Source organism: Gadus morhua, chromosome 9, assembly GCF_902167405.1.
Source record: "Gadus morhua chromosome 9, gadMor3.0, whole genome shotgun sequence".
NCBI classification, from domain to species: Eukaryota; Metazoa; Chordata; class Actinopteri; order Gadiformes; family Gadidae; genus Gadus; species Gadus morhua.
In genome coordinates, this window is record NC_044056.1 from 17,975,803 (window position 1) to 17,993,302 (window position 17,500).

The following is a 17,500-nucleotide window of genomic DNA, read 5'->3' on the forward strand; positions in this document are numbered from 1 at the left end:
TCAAAGCACAGAGCGTTTATGGTGTGTCCAAACTGCATTCATCCTCCCGTCCTAATACCATTCCCAGGTGGATGGAGATATCCCCACCAGAGTGAAGAGGAATGCACACGAAATGATCCTGGATTTTATCAGGTCCAGACCTCCCCTCAAACCGGTTAGTCCACATACAAGGTGCACAGAGTACGGCCTGTTCATTTCTTAAAGGGGCTTTATCTTCATCTAACTGTGTCAAATGAGCATAAGAGCGTCGATGCTAATGTGACATGTAACGACCTCAAATCACTCAAGATTTAATTTATTCTGAGAATACTTTTTAAGTCGTCAAGGTGCATGGTTCCCTTCCCTTTCGTGCTAATAATGTTAGCAGTCATCTTTTAGTTTAGGTGCTGTTTGATTTATTGAAGCGAAATCTCTGTCTTTCGTGCCTGGTCCCCCCCCTCCTCTGGTCCTGCTGTCTGTGTTGATGTCTGTATCTGCTGGTGGTCCCCCCACCTCTGGGCGGGACCCTTCAGGTGTCAGAGCGCAGCCTCCCCCCCCCCCCCCAGGAGCCCGAGTCGCTCCACCAGCGACTCCTGGCAGGGATCAAGCAGGAGAGGAAGCTCCGGCCGGTGGCCTCCCCGCCCTCCAGATGTAAGGACACACACACTGACTGACTGACTGACTGACTGACTGACTGACTGACTGACTGACTGACTGACTGACTGACTGACTGACTGACTGACTGGGAGTTGGTGGAAAATGAATGAAATATTGAATGGGTAACCCTCGCAAAGCACATGGTATGCTCTGCAGTGTCATGCAAACATTTAAATTGAGAAGCATTAATTGGAGACAAAATGCAACAAAAACACTACAATTTGACAATTGAGAGGAACTGTTTCATTTTAGAGGTCTAACTAAAGGGATGGCAGATGTTTTTATCGTGTGTGTGTGTGTGTGTGTGGATATGAGCCACTCCTATTCCTAATCTTATCAGGATATATAGTTTATGGGTGCAGTTTATGCAAAGGTTTTACTGTCCATGAATGACCTGCCGCTAAAGTGCATTAGTAATGTTTTTGTTTTAGTGTGCCAGGGACGCTGGTGTTGTATTTCATACAATTGATTAGTTATTTACAGACCAAGGGCAATGCTGTTCCTGGTGTGTGTGTGTGTGTCTGTGTGTCTGTCTGTCTGTCTGTCTGTCTGTCTGTCTGTCTGTCTGTCTGTCTGTCTGTCTGTCTGTTTAAAGTAAAGATTCGATGAGTTCACACAAACAGCTATTTTCCCAATGAAATTCCTGGGAGGCCCTTTCGTTCTCTCAATCAATGTTTGAGAAACACAACAAACACTAACTAATAATAACTAATAGTAGGTCATCAATGTCCAAACCTTTCTGATTATTCACATGGCTATTATTGTGGTTTCCCTCCTTCCCCCCCTCAGCATTTGGCTCCATGCCCTGCCTTGCCCTGCCTTGTCCTTGCAACGTGAAGTCTACGTCCTGTATTGACCTGTCTGCGTCGGACGGCGGGCTCCGGGCCCCGCCCAGGCCGCGGGTTCGCCTCAAGGCCCCCACGCTGGCAGAGATGGAGGAGATGAATGTCTGGGAGGTGAGGCGAGGGCATGGAGAGACAATAAAGCAGTCCAAATCTGAGGGATTTGTGGCAGATACTGAGAGGCACTGCCCTCTTAGAGAGTACACAGCCAACATTCAGTACCATCCTTCCAATATTTCCAATCCGTGATGCAGCATCATTCATTTTCTCTCCCAGCCGACAAGTTATGTATGATAATATATTTTTGGGCTTGTTTGTATTATCAACTCTGTGTTTTCTTTTCGAGCAATGGAGGAAATGAACAATCATGCAGCAGACTTTGATTGATAGTCAACTGCCAAATATAGTATGGATACGGATCAATATCTAAAAACTTTTATCTACATCACATTATTGACACACTTTTTTTAATGTTTCAATCAAGCGTATACAAAGGAACAGTGTCTTTTTACATTTTCAAACACGCTGCTGTGTTTTAAGAATACCTCCATGTATATCCTCACATTTTATGTAATTCACATTCAACAGATTAATTAATTCAACATCTATGTCATGAATAGGACACTAGGGGTCACAATGCCTCATAACAACTTCTCATGCAATGTAACTAAGCTTAGCAGAGGGAAAGTTACTCATTGACTGACTAACTAAATCACTATTGTTGTGCGAGAAAGACTAGTATGGAAGGCAAAAGGTGGTCTACACAAGCTACTAGGTCGACCTACTCTTGTTTCCCTCTTGCTTTCTCCCTTCCTTTTGATTCTCACCTGCATCCTTCAATTCTTTGACTTCCTCTTCTCTCCCCTCTGACCCTGCCTGCCCCTGTACACATCCTCTTTGTTCTACTCTGCTCACCTCACTCCCCTCACCCTACACCCCTCTCCTACTGCCATCCTCTCCTCACCCTACCCTCCTCTCCTTTTCGCTGAACCTCCTCTTCTCCCCCTACTCTCGTCTCCCTTTCTCTCCACTCCTTTTCTTTCCTCTCCAAACCCGACCTTACTCTCCTTTCACTCCCCCTTCCTCTCCTTTTCTCCTCTCCTCACATCACGCTGCTTTCCTTTCTACTCACCTCTCCCCCTACCCCCTGACCCCCATCCACCTCACCTCACCCCTCCTCACCCCTCCTCTCCTCTCCTCTCGGTCTGGAGGAGGAGGGCTCCCCGGAGGGAGGGGAGATGCGAAGGGCCGAGAGCTTCCCCTTACCTCTGAAGCGAGACCGCTCCTTCTCAGAGCACGACCTGGCGGAGCTGCGGGGCGACATGCTGCCCCCCCTCGCCGGCTCCCCGCGGCTGGGGGGCGAGGCGGCGGTCAGGCTGAGGGGAGAAAGACCCCGGTCCCAGACCATGACGGGGGCCTTCCCACCGCCAGTATACCGAGGTCAGTATGGGACTAGTTGGATTATTATTATTATTATTACTGATTACTTGTATTGTGTATATTGCGCCAAAAACAATCTGGAAAAAACTTTTTTTATTTTATCCAAAAAATATATGTTGTGGTGCATTTACCACTTCTGTCACTAGATGGCGACTGACTTCAACCTTTTCGTTGCTAAGTCACGCCCACCTCATGCGTCAAGCCTTGATGAAAAATGCGTGTCGTCAGTCAACGGAGCCACAATTACATAGTTTAAATTTTCATAATTGCTGGTATGGTTTACCTAATTAAAATATGCTGTTCGAAATCAGCTAATGTGTCATTTGAAGATAGTAATGCTAGATAACTGGTTTATAGTGTGACTAAATGAGGGAATGCCAGATAACTGGTTTATAGTGTCTTAATGAGGGAGCAGAAAGAATGATGAGTGTTTGAGCAACTCTGTGCATTCATTATGTATGAGTACCTGCCCAATAGTCTGTTTCAGTCTGTTTTGATTTCCTGTACATACAGTTGAACCCATGACATTTTTAAACCAATATATTTCCTGAAATCATTATTATTTTATTAAGCTGTTTACTCCCATGCGACTTATTCCATTTCCGTGACGCAGGAGGTGGGCGGTACATAGGCACCGTGTAGCCGCGTGTTTGTCAACCCTCAACCTTGATCAAGGTTGACCTTTTAATTGTAAAGGTTAAATTGACTATAATGTGCACAGTATTGTATTCGATCACTCCTCCTTATTCAATAAGAACTCCATGCAGACGTCCTCTTCTGTATATCCTCCCTGATCCCGGGGGCCAACCTCAAATCCAGCAGTAACGGAAATTTGATAACCGTTATCTAGCTTGGTGAGTGTGGTGAATGAGGAGTCCATGTGGTTTGATGACATGAAAAATACAGTGTCAGTCCATCACGGCGGAACTTCCTACAACACATCATGTTCGCGAGGGGGGTGAGGGGGATAACATGTGCTGCGTAATTCAATCTGCAGTGTTTCCATGGCTTGTAATCAACTTGAAAAGATGTGCTGATAGACAAACAGTGAGCCACTACGGTACACCGATGGATGCTAATGCATTCGGATAACTCAGTAGTAACAATTTATCAAAATGCCACTTTTTTTCCATGTATGTGGCCTTTTACAACATGTGTAGGCCTATTGTAGTCCAAAAGATAAGATAAGACGGTGGTCTACTTTAATTATCCCAGACAGAGTTGTATCTCTTCCTAACCAATTTAGCTGTTATTTCGATGTATTCTGCTTATGGTCAGGTCATGATATGTATTGACCAAAAGTGGCAATTGAGAGCGTTCACCAGCTGCAGAAGCTCATTTTATCATTTGGTTTAAGTGCTGAAACTGTTGAATATCACACATTCAGCTTGCGTGACCAAAGAGGCCATCTCAATCTCGGCTCCTGTGCGTGCACTTTTTTACAGTTGCATAATTTAGAAGCTCAGGCAGACTTTCCACCACCCACACACACGCCTCCAGTCAGGTTGCCTGCTTAATTTATCATGACCTCCGACCAAGAAGCTCTTTTGAAACAAGGGCCCATTAGCGTGCATAGACCCCTAGCTGTGATGTTCTAAGGTACTGATGTCTGAGGCACGTCACCGCAATCAATTGGATAACAGATGGGGACATTGTAGCTGTGCTCTCCAGTAGCGAGGGGGGGGGGGGGGGGCTTTGCATGAAAGACAACTCATGTCTTATGCATGGACCGGTCTCTCTCGGTTGGTCCTTCATCTCGGACTGATTTTGTTATTGTTTTTTTCATTTTTAATGTTTGTATTTATCCCTTGCATCCTTTTTCGAAAAAAAATCTATTTCATGTTCTCTATCTCCTCTACCTCCCCTGGTACCTTGTTCTCCTCCTGCACCCCCTCCCTCACACCGTTCACACGCATCCCGCCATAGGACTTCTGTCCATGCATCTTCATCCCGCCTCTCTGTCCCTCTCTCTGTCCATCCATCTAACTCCATCTGGGCGGCGTGTGGCTGAGGAGGTAGGGCAGGTTAACTGGTACCCGGAAGGTGGCTAGTTCGATCCCCGGCTCCTCCTAGCCGAGGGTCGAGGTGTCCCTGAGCAAGATGCCTCACCCTGGCTGCTCCCGACGAGCTGGCTGTTGCCCTGCATGGTGGATACCGCCCTTGGTGTGTGAATGGGTGAATGATAGGCAATATTGGAAAGAGCTTTGAGTGTTCCCTGGTTATAAAATGGCTATATGGCAATCCATTGACCATCTCTGTGTGCCTCCAGCGTCGTACCAAGCCTCCTGGACGCCCTCCTCCCCCGCCCGACTGTCCCTCAGCTCGGTGGACGAGGTCACAGAAACCGCAGAAGCCCCGCCCACAATTGACAAGAAGAGACAGTGGATGGTAAGTAATTATAAAAATAACAATAAGACCTATTGTTGCTATAACATTTGCAGCAACACAATCAGCAACTATTGGGATTTAGAGTGTAAACGCGTGGGGCTTTATATGGTAATAACCACATAACCTGGGATTTACTCTTTCCCCCTTGGGGTCCATGTCCTTCCCCATCTAGGAGGAGTTCAGCCACCCAGTGGAGAGTCTTGCCTTGACGGTGGAGGAGGTGATCAATGTGCGCCGGGTTCTAGTGAAGGCAGAAATGGAGAAGTTCTATCAGACTAAAGAGCTCTACAACAACCTGAAGAAGGGCAAGGTACTGGGATAGCAGCGTTCGGGTAATGCTTATACCCTTCAATATGGATTTAGATGGACCACCCTAAGTGTGTGTGTGTGTGTGTGTGTGTGTGTGTGTGTGTGTGTGTGTGTGTGTGTGTGTGTGTGTGTGTGTGTGTGTGTGTGTGTGTGTGTGTGTGTGTGTGTGTGTGTGTGTGTGTGTCCGTCCCAGGTTTGCTGCTGCTGTAAAGTGAAGTTTCCCCTCTTCTCGTGGCCGTCCAATTGCTTACTCTGTAAAAGGTTTTGCCCATGCATTCTACAAGTTCATAATTGAATTGTCAATGTGTGTCACTTTATACACCTGTATAAAGTGGTCTGTCATATTCTATATATTTCTTTTTTTAACGTACCAGTTCATGTATCATATTAATGCTGTCTTTCCCTGCAGATCGGTCTGTGCCTCCTGTAGTGCAAAGGTAAGTGGAATCCCTTGATCTGCATTGGCCCCCTGTTACCTTAGGCCTCGTGGCCTGGCTTCGGGACACTTCCAATATGACTCAGTCAAAACCAATATTAACCTGGGCCCATTGTGCATTTATTGTTCATATTAAGCTTGTGGTTTAATGGAGGCTAATGCTTTTGATTTGTTGCCCTACCCCCAGGCCGTGTGGATGTGTGGTTCTGTGCTATGTAGGTTGGAGATTTTGGGACTTGACTTGTGTGGTTCCCAATTGTGTTTGCTGTGATTTTTGTGTGTGTGTGTGTTGCAATGAACTGACCAGTTTATCTCCTTACCGTATTACCTATTTATAACTTTTCGAACCTTGTTTGTTGTTTTGTGTGTGTTAGTGTTGTGATTGGAATGGCCGTACCTCTGAGAATGGATTCATTTGTGACGCCTGACGTTTTTGCCTGCTCATCAACCTGTTGGTTAATAGATGTTGATTTTGTTACAGTCATGCCAATGAACTGCTCCATGCGTCAAACTAGTTATACATGTTGCCCTTTCTCCAGTGCTTGTCATTCCTTTCTCTCTATTCCCTTAACCTCTGTGCAGTTGTATGTCTCTTCACATGTCCCTGACCCTCTGACCTCTTCTCTCCGTAACAGATGAAGATCCCATCTAAGAAGATGGCACACATCCCTGTCTATACCTTGGGCTTCTACAGCAGCCCAAAGAGCCATGGCCACAAAAGCCAAGTATACAAGTAAGTCGATGATGTTGTGCTTCAAGAGGCCAACAGTCTTAGCCTGGTTCCGCCCGCCTAAGTACTTCCGCTCAATTTTCATTTCCCTTCAATACTACGTCTGGGTTTGCGGTATATTCGCGGGTTTTCTCCGTCCAAATTTTGTGCGTCCAATCAGCAAACAGAGGGAGTGGCTGAGAACAATGGCGTTAAAGTCATCTCTCGTTGACGGACATCTTCACGCACGGTGTTTGGTTTGTTTACAGCCCGCGCGCAACGTGATTCCCGGCCGGTCCGGGCGCATGACATATGTCACGACCAAATGTTACAGGCACTGGGGCAGATCCAATAGTTTTAAACTTCAACAGACACCCGCCTTCAAGTGTGTTAACGTTTGTCAATGGAGAGAGGCCAGACTCTCTGTGCAAATGAAATGAAGTACGAGAGTCTGGTAGGACCAGGCTACAACAGTCTCCCCAGACGTGTGTGAATCCAGACAGAGGCGGTGACTATCATTAGTTATTGATACAGACTAGAAGGGGGCGGGCCTTAGATTGGCTCCATTAAGCTATCTATCTCCTCCCCCAACGCATGTCTTTACCCTATCCAGTGTGTTCTTTATCCAAACGGTGTGTGCACATAGGCAGGATAAGGCCGCAAGTTAAATCAATTTCCTTCCTTCTCTCTCTTGCTTTGTTTCTTACAACCTGCTTAAACTCTAAATATACCAGCCTCTGCCTACTTCATCCAATGGGAGATCACATAATCAAGCCAACGGCTGTGGTATTTTCTCCACCGTTCTGTCTCTCTCTCAGATGATTACGAAAGAGCAGCCTCTCTTCCGAGACCTCTAAGTAGCCATTATGTGATAATTATCCCACCATCGTTAATATCGTCCCTCATTCTGTGTGGCTTTCACAGGAGAGGTGGCGGTGAGGGAGAGGCAGCGAGAAACACAAACACTTGGCATCCCTATGGGATCAGAAATGTTCACTAATATATTTTAATCAGTGAATCTGACAATCATATTTTTTTGTTAATCACTATGGTTAATACCTCATCTCACTGCTTCTGTTTGCTTTGAATGATTTAGTGTGACAATGAGCTTGCAATTTCATTGTGCTTTGAAAGTAGAGAAGTTGATGTTGGATTTTGTTACAACCAGACCCGGTAACAGGGGTTTTCGATGATCAAACCGCAACATATTAAGATCTTTGTTTCTCTTTATCCGTTTTTGGAGGGGTGAAACCAAGGATACATTGTTTTTTTCCATATGTAATTTTCAAGTGAATGCATGGGTATTACTTGAAAAATGTTGATCATTATTCTTGAATCATATTCACCTCAAGGGAGCGCAGTGGGTAACTTACAATGAACTCGTTCATTGTAAGTTTTGCTGATAATGATCCATGGCCTTGTGCTACATGGTGGAGAACGGTAGTGACGGCTGGTTTAACCTGTGCCACATTGATTGCTCAATGTGCGACAGGTATGCAGCCTCACCCAGCGCCAGTCCAATCAGTCTGAATCGGGCTAGCGGGCGGCTGCTTAAACCAGCCATCACCCGAACACAATCCCCCAGCTGCAATGTGCCACAAAGACCGCAGAAAGTACCTAGATCATTCCTGACCCGACCTCCCCGACCCCCCAGGTCGCTACGCAGCCTCACGCGCCGGTCGGTCGAGGAGGAGTTCCCCCACCTGTACGCGCACGGCTGCACGCTGCGCGACGTGTGCGCCGAGTGCACCAAGTTCGTGGCGGACGTCATCTCGTCTAGCCGCCGCAGCCTGGACCTCCTCAACACGCCCAAGCGGGAGAGCCGGCCCGCCGCCCGCCGGCCCCAGGCCGCTCCCTTGCCTCGCCCGCTGTCGGCGCCATGTCCCTGGGGCGCCCCGTCGCAGCCTCCCCCCAGTGCCTCATGGAGGCAGCCGCTAGCCCGGGCCGACGCCACCCTCCCCAACAGGGCGGGAAAGTGATCGGAGAGCGTACCGTTACACTGTTTGATTGAATGAGCTAGCCCCGCCCCCTCTGCCGCCACCACGCGCCCCCCCGGCAACCCCTTCCTCCCGATACGCGAATCCAGCACCAGTGTTGGAGCCCCCGATCAACCCCTCCTCTGGACACACACACACACACCGCCAAACGCACACATATACACACAAGCACACATGGCCAAACACACACACACACACACACACACACACACACACACACACACACGCACACGCACGGCCGGACGCCGGCCATGACATGTTGCCTTGATTATGTTGTGAATGTATTAATGCCTTAAGCATGGCCAGAGGCACAATCAGTGCAAGCTCATTGGGGACATAGCCTTTCTCGCTTGGAAGGTGGCCTACTTTGCGGGTCAGTAGTGGGTGTGGGGATTGGCCCCACAAGGTGTGGGTGGATGGATGGGAGTGGGGAGTGGCGGTGACCTTGTGAATGTATCGGACATTTTAATGGATCACTGATGTAAATAAAGCTGAGGCGAAACACACCCCTCTCCCGACCCCCCCCCCCAACCCCCCCCAACCCCGAGCCCCCCTGCCTCCCGCCCCTCCCACCCCCCCCCCCCCCCCCCCCCCCCCCCCCCCCCCCCCCCCCCCTCGCCTCACTACCCGGATGTCTGCAATCTGCTCAAGGGTTTTGTAAACACTGAGTCAACCTCGACTGCAATAAATAAAAGATCTTATCAACAAACGCCGCCCTCGCTTGTGTCATTCTTTGGGAGCCCGTCATAGAAGCACTGTCCTCGCAACCATGGGTCCAAGAAGCCCCATTTCTACACAGTCCACACATCCACGGGAGAGCTGGCCCCTGCTCTGCTCCTCTGGTTGGTCTTGATCAGATCCTGGGGGAGACATGTTCCATTGATGACAATGGAGCCTCTATCCAAGCCGGAGCCAAGATGCTCCTCATTGTTGGTCTTTAACAGGCTTGGACTTGGAGCCCGGCACGTGGCACTATTTAGTCTCCTAAGTCACACATCCTTATTAGTTAAAGGACAATCTGTTTTCCCGCCAGAATATATCACTGTTGATTTGATCTGATTTGCTTGTCTATCAACACTACAAGTTACTTTAGCTTTGAAACCATCCGTTCCTTTTGATTGACTGGTAGCAACCCTATACATTATGATAAACACATCTGCAGTTTTGGACAACAATAAAAAAACGATTGGAAACTTCACTTGAGCAACATTGGATCCTTACTGTCACATGGCCCCGCTTCTATCCTCATGAATAAGTAATCTACACATCTAAAGGTTGATTGGTTGATTCCATCTGTCATCTGGCTCCGATTTACTCAACGTACCGACCTCAGTGCTTTAATTCAACAAACCCTCCCCATCGACCCATTGTAGACTCTCCTTTGCTCATTTTCGGGGACTGTTTTTTCTCTCTCTCTTCTGTTTTCTGCAAGCTGTACGTAAGTGGGTGTGTCGATCGGCCAGTGTAGCCTGGTTGGTGCTGCTTATGCGCACTCAGAAAAGAGGAAAAAGTTCATGGTGAGTTTAGTCTGAAACCCGCCCGCCTCTGAGTAGGCTAGCCGTCCCAGAATGGCTATTTGGACCAGAGCGGACAAAAACGGCCAACTGGATCTTTTGCTCCGGGACCGTTGGATCCGAGTGGCCGCCGAACTGACCCGTGAAACATTTACTCTAACGGCCGAAGCGGAGATAACCGCACATGGGTCCAATCATCTGGATTACAACTCCCCTGCAGGCCAACGGAATGGAATGTCAAACGGAAACGATTCGAACTTGGCTTCTGGAAACCCAAATCGAGGTCCCAACTCGCGCCAAGAGCCGTACCAGAACCACGACAGTCCGGGGCACGGAGCTAACACCCGCGGACAATACGGCAGCTATGGTGTGAACAGCCCAAAGCAGTACCCAAATAACGGCGCAAACTCTGACTTTGGAAGCCCTGGGTCCAGTTATGGTAGTCCTGGGTCCAGTTTTAGTTCACGGCAAGGCGAAATTCCTATTAGTTTGGACGGTTCGACCGAAGCGGTGCGTAAAGTTCGAGTTGTCAAACAAGAGTCTGGCGGGTTGGGTATCAGCATCAAGGGCGGCAGGGAGAACAGAATGCCCATTCTCATTTCCAAGATCTTTCCCGGACTTGCAGCGGACCAGAGTCGGGCTCTCCGGGTGGGCGATGCGATCCTCTCCGTGAACGGCAATGACCTCCGTGAAGCTACGCATGATTTAGCGGTTCAGGCGCTTAAAAAGGCAGGAAAAGAGGTGACGCTCGAGGGTAAGTGGACCCACGCTACAGCGGGGATTTGCCAAGGCCGAGATTATACTCTCTCTCTCCCTCCGTTTCGGCTCCATTTATGTATGTTACGTTATGGGTTAACGTGAGAATAACTCGCCACCACAGTTTTCATGTAGCCTACCAAATGAGTGGTGCCAGCATGGAGCCATTAGGCCCAATATAGCCAGTATAACGTAACGCACATTGCCCTCACGAGGGCACGGTGAACTTGTTTGAGACGCCCACTGACTGGAGAACATTTCAAAACATGTGTGGGTTCTTCTAGAATCGCTCACCGACAGGAATTGAGTATGGGTGCAGTGTTTTGTGTTGTTGCGGGTAATAGTTGGATCAATGCATGACAGCGAACTCTTAAACGTAAACAAGCATCCAGTCCACAACTGTTGTGGTTATTTTGCAAAAATAGTGGGTGGGGCTTAATTGTGTCAACGGCATTGGAAATATAACAAAAAAAATATTAACATTTTGATGCTTGCAGTTTTACTGATGTATCTAACGGAGGGGACCAGAGAGAGAGGGACACCAGGAGGAGATAAAGGAAGTGATTGAGTTAGATCATCATAGGGCAAGCAAACATTTACTAAGATGCAAGCACCAAAGTGTTTAGAGTAAACAAACAACCGACCTTCAAACGGACAAAATGGTACATCTCAATTCATTGGGGACTTAAAGTGTAATTGACCAGTGTAGCCTACATGATTTGTGTATCCTATTACTATTTTTGCTGAACCCGATATAGGTCTTTCTGGATAGTAGCCTAATGTTACTTTTTGTTATTTGACGTGTCCACCAAGCAGTATAGGTGTCATTGATTAAACTACAAATGCTGCAATGATGATTTGTGCAATGATAGGTTATCAGAAGTGAACTATTTACTTATTTCAGTTTCCCGCTGTATTGGACAGGGATCCAAGCACTCGACTCGGATTGGAGGAATTTGCCAAGTGCCTGTCATTGTTAAATAGCTCACTCTCCAACTCTCTCCCATTAGCTTTTCACTGTGTCTCCTACAGACGCACTTATTTGAACCAATGACCGCGGCTGGACAAAACAAAGTGGTTGTTTTCTTTCTAGACCTCATTGACGGGTACACACAACACTCAAATACCCCGGATAGTCTGACAATTAGCTGATGTGTTCCACATTCCTGACCTTGTGACCTCAAAGTTCCTCAAAAAAGGGAGAAAGGTCAAGAGTTGACATCTCCTACCTGGGAATCCCACATCGTGGACAAGACTTGTGTTAGGTCATATTCTGGGGTAACTGTGCCATAAACACAAGAGTTTCAAAGAAATCCCACGACAAGTTATTAAGCCAATACCATTATCCAAAGCTACTTGAATTAGGTGAATTCAGATACAGATCATTTAGGAGCTGTTCATGGGTGAGGGTCTTCTTGATGAATGATGTCTGCTGACATGTAAGGGAGTGAAACGGTGAACATGGAACCCTGTAACCGATCCACTGTCCTATATTAGAAATGTCCTACCTCAGAGAGAAGAAGGATGCAGGTTGGATGGTATTAGTAAGCTGGTGTGTCAAATCAGGAAATTGTTTGGTATTTATATTGCCCAATAATAAAAAATGCAATAACGGCCTTCTACGCAGAAGAAGGTCATACCGTAGTATTTAGCATCTATTGCGTTAGCATGAGGCATTTATTTTGCAAGAATTGGGTTTCAGATTGTTGGGTTAGTTTCGCTTATTAAGTTTTGTTTTGTTTTGCTCATGTGACCAAGTTCAGTAACTAATCACATGTGCATTGGATGAGAGGCCGCAACCGAAGAAAAGAGGAACAAAACGCCACCATCAGCCAAAATGGCATCATCTATGTGTTGAATGTGGATCCTCTTTCAGGGAGGAAGAGTGTAGAGTGGACCTTTCATTTGGAAGGATTGTGTTCTGGGACAGGCTTCATTTATTTATCCTTTTGTTTACCAGGAAGGTCCCATTGAGATGCAATATCTCTTCTTCCAGGGAGTCCTGGTCAAGATGAATACGTTGTAGTTCACAGCAAAGTTGGAAGGAGGGAGTTTTAAACAGTCCTTTTTTTGCAGAACCTCCTAGACAGTCGGAGGAGTTGCCTGCGGCTAGTGTCATTCTTCCCCTGAAAAACAAATGCATGCATGGAATAAAACTGCTGCTGACTTGCCTCCCGTCCTGCGGCAGACACGCAGAGAAGCCGTCCATAATGGCCAATGTGTTCAAACGATCGGGTAAAGCAACAGCATTCTTTCCCTGTGTTGTCCTAATGGGTGAGCAAACCTGATGGTCAGGGGTAAATGGAGACACAGGAACCAGCCCGTTGTGACAGTAATTGGAGGCACAAGAAGAGAAAATGAGAGGGAGGTGGTGAGGGGGGGGGGACACAAACGCAGACAAAGAAGTCATTGACTGAAACGGGGACAGTCCTGGATTGGGAAAACGGTGCTGTGTTGCTTTTGTTTTTGGAAAGGCCAAGGCTTTGCTGAGCATGTTGCTTTTTCTATCCCCTTGTCTCGTCTCCATTCACTCCGCTTAGCAGAGTCGAAGATCATGAGTCTGCATAAAGCTGCAAATAGCTCGGGAGAGCGTATATCAGTCGGGGACTCACTCTTAACCCATATCAGCACAAAGAGTCCCCTGGTTACAGCCCAGTAATCACGTCCACATATATCCACTGAACTCTCTCCGGCTCATATAACTCGTTAACACTTGGGTTCTGGTGCACATAGCCTCGTTACCCTGATTGGTTGTTTATAGTACGAGACAAAATTAGAGACAAAAAAACGATTTGTTTCCTCTTAAATTACCAACTCCTCTTTTTGTGCTTTTGTGTAGGTAGATGTTGTGCGTTACGTTTAGGCTCTACCGCTTGTATGTGTGTAAATGCAATATATTGCATGTGTTCAAGCAAGAAGGATTTATAAACACATAAACCAAATGACAGATGCCTGTCCTTTGCCCATCATTATGACTTGCTGCTCCATCTGGAGTAATCTACATTCAGGATCCATGATTTGTACGAGATCCATCTGTCTTTTTTTTTGATTAAACAGGATTCCGGAATCATGCAAACATCGTTGCAAGACATATAAATGATAGCTATGGTGTCATTTAGCTAGGTTGAAATCAATGAGCTCAGGAAAATCCTTGTGCATTGAAAGTCTTTCTCAGAGACTATTCCACTGCTGAAGGAGCAGAGGGACTAAAAGCTTTCTCTCTCTCCCGTCTCGGCCCGAGCATTAGCGACTGACGGCAGGACTACATCATGAGATTCTAGGGTGTAATCACATCCACATCCCTGCGATATGAGAGTGCAGATGTGTGTGGACCTGCATTAAGACCGATTTTATGATGGGCTGCGGATATATGCTTCAGGATAGCCCACCAACTGCTCGGGTATGGTGGGGCAGTATAATGCACTATTGATGCCAGCTGCAGAACGGGACTTTTGAACTTGAAAAGGTTATTGTATTACGCTTGTTTCAGCCGTGTGTGTGTGTGTGTGTGTGTGTGTGTGTGTGTGTGTGTGTGTGTGTGTGTGTGTGTGTGTGTGTGTGTGTGTGTGTGTGTGTGTGTGTGTGTGTGTGTGTGTGTGTGTGTGTGTGTGTTTTTAATATAAAGCTGCATGGCTGAATCAGCGCTGTACTTGCACCTACTGACAGATGCCAGCCCTTTGCTCGGCATTATGACCATCTGCTCCTTCTGGAATAATCTACACTCGGGATCAAGGTAGCTGTTGGAGTCATCCAGCCATCATTATTTATTGTACAACTCCTGTTGAATTTCACATTTTATCTTGGTGCCCGCAGTCCAAACATGGCTGTATTTGAGCCTTGCCTAAAGGATGATATAGGCAAGGCTCAAACACACGGTTGTGTTTGAGCCTTGCCTGTAGACAGAGAACAGATCTGTTACCTTCCTCAAGCTTTCTTCGTTTTCTCAGTCTTTTGCTAGAGATCTTCCTTGGCCATGTGCGGGTGCGGGGATAGAGTTCCAATCCAGCTCGCTGTGGTTCTATGGGGCCTTTTACTTGGACTTTAATTGGGTTGAAGGCCCTGTGTAAATAAACTGCAACACGGAACCTAGCGGACCTTGTGTCCGTGAAGCGGCTTTGGGCCAAGTGTGCACACATGCGTAAACTTCAACTTGACCCCTGGAATCTCCTCCCTCCAACACGCATGCACGCACATGAAGGCATGCACGCACATTCATGCACGCACACAGTATGCACAATCACAGCGCTCCAACACATTGTTCTCATTAGGGGTCTGGCAGCCGCACGGGTGGGGGCAGGTATGGGAAGAGAGAAGGACTATAAGGGGTGGAGGGGTTAGCAGAATTCTGCGGACATAAGAAAGGCTCAGAGAACGGAAAGAGGAGAGAGGATCCAAGCCAGGGAAAGGCGAGGGGGGAGGAGGGGAGCTGGAGGTGTTGGCCAAACCACCAGGGGAAATGGATGGCCTGATTGACTGACATACTGCCCTGTCAGCATTTTAAACCATACTGTAACATTATTCTGTTTGGTTTATTGCTATGTGTGTGTGGGTTTATGTGCGTGTGTGTGGTGAAGGACGAACGGGAAAGCTGAACATGGCCGGTCACCACAACCAACAACCCGTAAATGAATGTTGAGGCCCATTCCACCACGTAGCTGCCTTCTAGCATATCATCCCTTCCTCTCTCTTTACTTAGTACATTTTGTATGGGTTTTGAATCATTTTGTTGTTTTACTCTTCGGTTTTTCCTTGCTGTGGTAGTTGAAGTATGAGGGGAGCTGCATGTACACTCACGCACACGCTAGCACAGTGTTGATAGTCCTCTGTGTGCAGACCTACTTAGCTTCAGAAATGGAACCAAAATGGAAGGCCTGGTGGACCTAATGGTATCTTTAAACGGCAATTGAGGGGACGCACACACACAAACGCACAAGACAGGGAACTCAGCCTTTGTGCTGACAGGAAACTCCAAGCAAACTCAAATGAATGGAAATCCCCCAGTGGTAGTGGCGGTAGCGTCCAAATAGTTGAGGGAGGTGCACAGGGGGCCGGACAGACAGACTGACGGCACAGTGGGGCCTGAGGATCTTCACCAACACCAAAAAGACTGGGAAGAAAAATAACGACTTTGAAGAAAAATGGACTTTGATTATTTCCAGATGTGAAAGCCTGGAAAACACGCAAAAAGGCAGATAGAAGAAAAAGACCCATATCAATCCTGTGGCCTTCGTGGCATATTAAATAATGTTCCAGTCATTGAGGTTAATAATTATCCAGCTGTGTTTACTTGATGGGATGACATTGAATAAAGCCAACGTTAGAGAATGTTTGGCACAGGTCAGGTTTACCAAGTCTCGGCGATCTACAAAAAAAATAAGCAATGCAGGGACATACCCCAGTGCTAGTGGTTCCAGGGGTGAGTGGCATGGCCATCCTTCTCTTTTCCCGTCCGATCTCGTAAGAAACGAGATTCTGAAGTGTAACACCTTCAAAAATAATAATTATTGTGGATTAGTCGCAGATGAGGAGGCCTCGTTATTTAATTTACTCTTTGCAATGAGGAAGTGTGTTTACATTGTTGCAAACTTAGTCCATCTAGGAGTAGCATTGTTCGTTAGAATAGCCGCAGACTTATTGTGCAAAATTTCCATAGTAATTTCCATAGTAACGGCAGTGGTCATCATCCTAGCAGTGAAACTAGGAGTCAGGGCTATGGCTCTGCTACTCACTGTTGTAGCAGCTACTCTGTCAGCGTGACAACAACCGATATTCAGCATACAAATATGATGTGGCTTGAAAACACATTAGTTTAACATCTTCCTAAGTAAATCTGTTAATTCATTGACAGTGACAAATGCTTGTGGCCATGGACTAAATAGCTGTCATTGACACACACACACACACACACACACACACACACACACACACACACACACACACACACACACACACACACACACACACACACACACACACACACACACACACACACACACGTGTGAACGCTGTTTCCTTTAATCAAAACTGCTTGCACATGCAGCAGTGATGGTATGTGTGTGTGCGACTGACCAGTGTGGTAAGGGAGGTCAGGGGATGACGTTTAGATTATTGGCCCGTGGCCACATAATACTTCCAGCAGTGTTTTAAGCTGTGCGTCATGCACTTAATGTAACATCGTTAAGCAGCATGCAAAGACGCAGTACCCAGGTTTATATATAGCGCTCATGCCTCTCGCTGTTTTTTTTTTCTCTCTCGCATTGCTACTGATAACTGATAAAGCAAATGCACAGCCTCTGTCACAAGTGCACACATGCACTTTTACTGTTCCTTTTTCAAATTTCTGCCGTGCTCACACACACACACACACACACACATAAGCACCCCTTAAATTGGTTGCCTTAAGACTAGAACTAGAACCATTTAAGTCCACAAACCTTCACAGTCTGCATTCAAGAATGACCTCACCGTCTCAT

General features: G+C 46.9%; 2 protein-coding genes across 3 annotated transcripts in view; both read left to right on the forward strand.

Moving 5' to 3' along the window:
* The window catches only part of spire2 (spire-type actin nucleation factor 2), a 15,307-nt gene extending 6,010 nt beyond the window's left edge, over positions 1–9,297 (forward strand). Inside the window, exons 6-16 of one of the 2 annotated variants that reach the window (XR_003978033.1) lie at positions 68–154; positions 513–630; positions 1,426–1,592; positions 2,690–2,918; positions 5,188–5,306; positions 5,479–5,616; positions 5,809–5,876; positions 6,025–6,052; positions 6,239–6,266; positions 6,687–6,784; positions 8,415–8,801. Coding sequence is in view for 1 of the 2 variants with exons in the window: in XM_030367134.1 (XP_030222994.1) it covers positions 68–154; positions 513–630; positions 1,426–1,592; positions 2,690–2,918; positions 5,188–5,306; positions 5,479–5,616; positions 5,809–5,876; positions 6,025–6,052; positions 6,687–6,784; positions 8,415–8,739 (1,377 nt within the window). In the remaining variant the exon portion in view is untranslated. Of the gene's footprint in view, positions 1–67; positions 155–512; positions 631–1,425; positions 1,593–2,689; positions 2,919–5,187; positions 5,307–5,478; positions 5,617–5,808; positions 5,877–6,024; positions 6,053–6,238; positions 6,267–6,686; positions 6,785–8,414 lie in introns of both variants that reach the window. The other variant, XM_030367134.1, reaches the window with a different exon arrangement.
* Positions 9,298–10,099: 802 nt separating this feature from the next.
* The window catches only part of sntb2 (syntrophin, beta 2), a 15,684-nt gene continuing 8,283 nt past the window's right edge, over positions 10,100–17,500 (forward strand). Inside the window, exon 1 of the mRNA XM_030366643.1 lies at positions 10,100–11,025. Within this exon, the coding sequence (XP_030222503.1) occupies positions 10,326–11,025 (700 nt within the window). The 5' untranslated portion in view covers positions 10,100–10,325. The remainder of the gene's footprint in view (positions 11,026–17,500) is intronic.